This window comes from Dicentrarchus labrax, unplaced genomic scaffold, assembly GCF_905237075.1.
Source record: "Dicentrarchus labrax unplaced genomic scaffold, dlabrax2021, whole genome shotgun sequence".
NCBI classification, from domain to species: domain Eukaryota; kingdom Metazoa; phylum Chordata; class Actinopteri; family Moronidae; genus Dicentrarchus; species Dicentrarchus labrax.
In genome coordinates, this window is record NW_026136719.1 from 11,684,825 (window position 1) to 11,691,849 (window position 7,025).

The window sequence follows — 7,025 nt, forward strand, 5'->3', positions numbered from 1 at the left end:
TCTTGTTTATCCATTCTAAAAGCAAAAGATTACAAAAGCTGGCACCTGTGCAACTCAGTGGAAATATTGAAGAGTAAAGGTCGTTCATGTCGCCACTGCCGATTACTCACTTCTAAATCAGTCTTGTAGATTGCAGACGCAAAGAGTTCACTCTTGCTGATCAGCTGTTTTTCTGGGCAAAATGGTAATTACTCACCAATTTCCCTATAATTGACTATGTGCTAACATCTGCGACAAACAAAAGAGAAGGATCGTTTCTCCTAGATGCTAGGAAGTTGTATTCAAATGGTTGCAACTTCACCACTAGATGCCACTCAATCCTACACACGGGTCCTTTAAGTCTCTAATCTTATATTTTGGTAATAGTCTTGTTTCCCCTTTAAGTGGCCTTTTGCCTTGCCAACTGTTCTGTCAAACTGTCAAACAATCCCATGAAGTCTGGTGAACTATAACTGGGCTGAAATGTTGCATAAAATCTTCAAGTGACATCACCTTCAACTGAAACGACCAAGCCTGTCTGAGAATGAAACAGTAACTATGATACAATGTACTCCCATCTTGATTTCAACTTCTTTTGTCCATGTACCTTGAAACTCTTACACCATCCAGTGGTTAGGATGGGTATAACACGAATAAACAGAAGCTCAAGTGATGGACCTTTGTGTTCCACCTACATTAGATTGTCTAGAAATACTAGAAATAACTTAAATAAAACTCCATAATTAGTCTAAAATATTAACAAAAGGAGAAAAAAGCAAACGCAAAATGTAGAAATAGCATACTTTCATTCAAACTAAATTACACACCATGCTAGAATTATGCAACTTGCTGCTAGGAAAGTAAAACAAGGTACCACCACCAGTGTCCGACTCAAACAAGACAAGTCTTCATTTCATACATACATTTATTTTATATAAAAGAAAACAAGAGTTGCAATATTAACAGTTATACACACAGGGCCATCACTGGAAAACTACGGTATCCAACATGGCAGCTAGGCACTGAACAATGTTGGATGTCATTAAAACATCTACGTGCTCTTCCAAGTGCCTCTTGGGATCCTGCAAGAAGACAGAAAATTAGAGAGAAAAGAAAGAAAAAGAAAAAGGACAAAAAACATGTGATGAAGATGTTAAATACAAATACAGTTTGTTTCGACAAATCTTTGATTATAACAAACTTCAGGAAACTTTAATGATCAAAGTAACTCGATCCCTCTGCTGCTACCGACATGCCTGCACAATCTGACTTTAACCCAATGCACTCTTGCACTCATTCTTTTGCCTACACACCAATAACAAACACTGTCCTTGATGTAGCCATATTACCAAAAAGAGAGTAAAATAATCTGTATACATTAATCTTATCTGAAGCTTGAAATTTAATTGTTACCTGTTTTCCAACATTCTTGATTGCCAGCTGCTCTGGGGTCATTTTGTCCTCTTCTTCAACAGCCTGGGGTGAAAACACATCATTGTCTTAGTATACAGGGAGAGCTCACCAGGAGCAAGCTCTACATGCAAATTTGTATTCATGCACCGCTTTATGAAGTAAGAAATACTGCATATCATTTTTTAAATAATTTTAGGCCTTGCAGACTCTGTAAGGTAAAATACAGCGTGTGCACCAAGTGAGCACCAACATTAGTACAATGAGAGTCCTGCACCAGAGTCAACAGTTGAATTAAATGATAGATCAGTCATTTTGTTTGTTACACGTTTTTTTAAGTAAATACTAAAAATATTAAATACGTCAGTACTTACAAAAAGGTTGTTACAATATACATAAACAGTTTAAGTCTAATTTACTACAATCTACTACAATCATGTAGTCAATTATTGCCCACTTTCGTGCTGTTTTAGATAATTTAAGCCTTCTAAAGTGTTATGTAATTTGTACTTTCAAAGGAGTTTGAAAAGATGACTGGACAAGGTCTAAAGGCGTACCTTGTTGTAGTTCTTAGCCAGCTCCAGCATTTCCTTGACAATGGTCTCATTGAGCTTGCAGTGCTCACTGTAGTCCTGCAGGGTCAGACCCTCCATCCAGCTCTTCTTATGCAGGTTCAACAGCATCTAAAGAATAATAAGAGTTATTTTTCTTATGTTCAATTAAAAACACCCAAACTAATCATTCTGTGATAGGTGTATTCTCAAACCTTTTGCTCCAGCTCATTTTTCCTGTAATTGATGGTGATGGAGTAGTAGTGTCTGTTAAGTCCATGAATCAGAGCCTGAAAACACAAGAAACCTAAAGTTAAATATATAAAGTAATAACACAAACACAACCTGTAGGTGCTGAGAGACAAATACAAAACATTAGCGTTAATATTACACTATTTTATTGTGATCTGATCCTGTTTTGATTTTTGACAGCAGCAGAGGATTGAGTCACATTAAAGTGGTTTCATATTACGGTTGACTTTTCTCTCATTGTAACAAGATGATCTCTGACGCAATGTGTATCTGACCACCAATGGCTGCAGCTCCATCTGCCCATTGTCAAAAAATAATTAGGATTAAATTTTATGGGGACACATCTCCAAACCACCTCGAGGCCTTTTGGAAGAAATTCACCTGATGCCATGTACAATGTGTTACCTGGATTGAGGGCTTGTTCAGATGACCCAGGTTAGATGTGGTTTGTCTTGGTTCATGACCCAACACCATCATGTTAGCGTTGATCAATCTGAAGGCATCAATAACAACCTGTAGAAGACACACATTAAAGAACAGTTAATGATCATTTATTTCGTATTCACTTTGGATTCACAATTAATAGCAGATCATTATACAATAGATCATGTATAATGCACCTAAAATGAAAGCTACTGTACGACATGGTTCTTCTGCAGCATCCACACATCTTTACCTTTCCTTTGACGCTCTGAATGGGATCAACCACCACTGCGACGGCACGCTCTGACAAGGCCTCGAAGCTCTGCTGTGTGTTGATGTCCACACCAGACAACCAACAGCCAAAACCAGGGTGACTGTGGTACCACCCTACCACCATCTCTGGTCTGATGAGCAATATGACAGGACAGCAAGCATGTTAAGAGGATATGTAAAAAAAAAAAGTCAAAATTTAGCCAAGAAATGTGTTGCTTCATCATTAGAGTTTAATTAAACAACACTTGAATGTAGATTCTATGTGATACCTCTATGTGTTAACATTTTACCTGCCAGTCTGCTTCAGCATGTCCAACATCTTAGCCTGGAACACAGGGTCCACTGCTTCAACACTTACACCCTGTGAGGTAGAAATGTTATCTTTTAGTAATGAAGAGCCAAGGGAAAAAAAAGCACCATACACATTCTTGTATAATTGTCAGATCAACAATTTTCTATCGCAGATCCACAATGATGCATAATCTTGATATTAGGGCATATACATACTGTTCCTGACTGTGGCATGGCAAACACATCAATCACTCGCACTGTGTAGTCATCAACAAATTCTCCCAGCATCAATCCCATGACCTCCATTGGTACACCAGCACGGCCGTGCTTCAGCATCTATTGTGGAGCAAATACATGAGAGAGAAGTGACAGAAGTGTTATTTTAAATACAAAAATTAAGATTACCACTTTAAAGAAAAGAAGAAAATGTTGAGTGTATATGATTACCTTGAGCAGGGCCAGAGAGGAGATGTACACCTGTTCAGCTGTGTCCACAGCAGGTGCATCTGTTGGGGGGCCCTGAGGAATCAAAACAGAGTCTATTTGTCAGTTTACGGAGTAGTTGGCAAAATTAACTACTACACTACATCTACATTTTGAATTTTAAGGCATGTAATGCATAATTGGTTATAACTTTCTCATCTCTAAGATTTTAATTATTTATTTAATCATTTGTTTGTTAGATAGAGACAGAGCATGTTAATAAACATCAATATAAAAAATAAAAGATGTGAACATGCCAGTTAGCAGATTTAAATCTGTAGTCCCCAGGTAACAGAAACATAACAAATGACAGCCTACAGATACACATACACAAGTAGGAAAGGAGAGTTAAAAGGTTTTCACAGTTTTGCTTTGCCTTAAGCTATTGTTTGAGATGTATGCAGTGCACTCCCATATTGCAAGTGGTAGGCCATTCCAATATTTTTTAAATTATTAGAAACACTGAACATATTATTGATGCAATGCAATTATGGACGTTATGGACAGAGGCTTCCAGTTTGGACCACCAAATCTTTTTGAATACTATCCAATACTATTTTTTAAGTATAAGAAATTAAACATTTAGGTTTGAATGCAATGCAAAAAAGTTTAAAATGGTTTGGTTTAGGTTAAAGAAGAGTTTTGGTGTGAATAAATTCAGGGTGGAAATAGGATGGGATTCATTCCTGCCTGTAGTTATACCAGGAACCATTACAAACATGTGTTTATGCTCTTTATTTGCAGAAAAAACCCAAGCTTTGTGTTACCTGGCCAAGCCCTGGCATTCCACCTCCGAGCCTCAGCAGCCGGTCCATATCTGATCTGTTGAACAGACACAATAAAGTCATTAGCTTCAAAACATACAACTGACCAGCAATCTGTATAATCATCACATATCAGAGACATCTTACACATACGTTTTCCAGATCATTTAGCGTATCAATCACTTTCCTTTATGATAAACAATAATTGAGTATGTGCTAGGATTCAGCGAAGATTTGGTAGTTAAACTGTGACAGGTGTATTTACTAGAACAGGCCTCTTCCAAACTATTAAAGCTATTAATCGTCGGGTAAATATTATAAGTGATCTTGTAACTGTTAAGTTAAGTGATAAACATTGTGTCAGCTCTGGTTTCAATAACTAAAAAACATTGTTAGTTTGCTATATCGACTTTTTTTAAAAGATCACTTTCTGTGTATCTAACGTTACATCTGAAACTAAGATTCAACTAATAGATTAGAAGTCATGTTTGACTTTTGTCCTTTAGGATGTGAAGGCCTGTAGCTGTTGTATTTTTGTTGTATTTAGGACATTGTACGTGTATTTAAGGACCTGAGTTAAAACCACAGTTAGCAACCAAATCGCTAGTTAGCTTCGGTCGGCTAAGTCACGCAAACACGTCATAAAGAGCCGAATAACTACGTATTTATCTTCTTTCTCATTCAAATGATAACTTAGTTTGTATTTGTTTTAGCTATAACAACATCACTGCAGTGTATTAGTAGCGTTAAGAGACATTTAAACCCACTGGGGTCGCTCACGATCCGTCAACGTTACTAAAAGCGTTAGCGTACTGTTAGCTTCCTGTAGCTTAGCCTCAGTCCTCCAGAAGAGCTGCCACAAAATACAAACTCTGATTTTATCTCACCGTGTTTTTTATCAAAGCGACTGATTGTGCCAGAGCTGCAAGTCTACTTACCTGTTGTCAAATAATTCGTATGTTCAGAAAAAACAAAGTCTGTTTCTGTGCTCAGTCCAGTCAAACCGAGTAGCTACAATGAATCAGCCAGAAATGTCTGTCTTCTTTTAGGAAAACTACTTCCGTCGCACTTAATACGTATTTTGTTGTAGCCCGACTGGCAACTGCAGAACCCAGACACAAGGGGGTGTCACAGTCATTACATTTCATACTGCTGCTATTATTATTATTATTAATAATAATAATAATAATAATAATAATAATAATAATAATAATGGTACTAATAATGAACTTATTCACCTGATAGGATGTTAATTATATCCGTGCAGATCAATGCCAAATGCACACAACTGATTACTGCACATACATTTTATTTTATTTTTACTCTAACCCTGTAGTACTTTACTTTACCACCTTTGTATTGGAACTGTTGCAGTAATTTCCCTCGGGATAAATAAAGCTTCTTGAATCTTGAATCTACAGCGTATAACATTTTAAAATCTAGATGTCTTTGTCTCATCCAAAAGCTTCTATAATTTCCAAATTCTATTTAAAATTGATATCACTGGTTCTGTGTTGTCCAGTTATTCTGCAAATAGGAGCTTAAATGGATAAGTTTTGTTTAGCTGAGCTCTGGAAAATCTGTAGTTTTGACAGTAGGAATATTTTAAATTGGTGATGTTTTAATAGAAGTTTAAATGCCTGTAAACAAACTACAATATGCTTTGTAAGTAAAGACGAATATAATATTTTTATATTGTCTGCTGATAACATTTTATCTTGTTGACTATTGGTAAAACACAAAAAAACCCACAAACAGCAATTGGGATATCTAAGTCTAAATCTTAATATCTTAATGCTAATATCTGTCTATAGCTATAGATTTTACAATGGCATTGAATGTAAAGATGATCTTGCATTGAAGCATTTATATTTATACCGGTGTCATCTTGATAAAACACAACACTAATATAATATACAGCATCTCTGTTTTAATACTAAAAAGAATGAAAGTGGCTGTGATGTTTGGATGGTTTCTCATATTTCAACATGCAAGCATTTCATTATTCCCCGAGGAGCCACAAACTCTGAGCCAAACCACACCATCACTGGGCTTGTGAAACAGCTTCTCTGTTTGCTTTCATGTATTCTTGCCTGACAGTTGCCAGTCCGGCAGAACAACTCGTACAATCTCACCCAGCAGTGTTACAGGCCACACTGTCGGACAGACAGGTCAGCTGCCAATCTGAGGCTGCTGGAATTTCAAATTCCCTGATTTCTCAATGGATGAGAAGGGGGCAGATAATCATCCACATTCCTGAGTCCCTCCCTCCTGCTTCACACCCACAGGACCTCTTACCTAATTCAATACATTCAGAAGTCGAAACCAGGATGTGCATCCTTATGATGCGCTAAACTAGTTTCTGTACTGCCTTTGAGAGTCAATCTAGGTATATATTATTAATTATGTCTCTAAATCGATTGGCTTCAGTGTTTATCTCACTTCTGTTGAAATATTTCTGATACAATTTGAATGCAGTCTCCTATAATGACACTTAAGCCGGAAGACACAATGCAAGCAATGACTTGATCCGAGTCAAGACAATACAGGTAATAAATTGTCATTATCTTTCCTTCAAAGTGGACTGAGTTTAATGTTT

General features: G+C 36.8%; 1 protein-coding gene across 1 annotated transcript; it reads right to left on the reverse strand.

The window, feature by feature from the left end:
- Positions 1 to 886: 886 nt before the first annotated feature.
- psmd14 (proteasome 26S subunit, non-ATPase 14) lies at positions 887 to 5,494 on the reverse strand. The gene is made up of 11 exons (XM_051380215.1): positions 5,365 to 5,494; positions 4,430 to 4,484; positions 3,627 to 3,698; positions 3,396 to 3,515; positions 3,179 to 3,249; positions 2,869 to 3,019; positions 2,598 to 2,705; positions 2,156 to 2,230; positions 1,947 to 2,072; positions 1,393 to 1,455; positions 887 to 1,061 (listed from the first exon to the last, which is right to left on the reverse strand). Exons 2-11 carry the CDS (start codon positions 4,475 to 4,477, stop codon positions 963 to 965), a joined length of 933 nt encoding a protein of 310 aa, XP_051236175.1. The 5' UTR covers positions 4,478 to 4,484; positions 5,365 to 5,494; the 3' UTR covers positions 887 to 962.
- Positions 5,495 to 7,025: the final 1,531 nt, after the last annotated feature.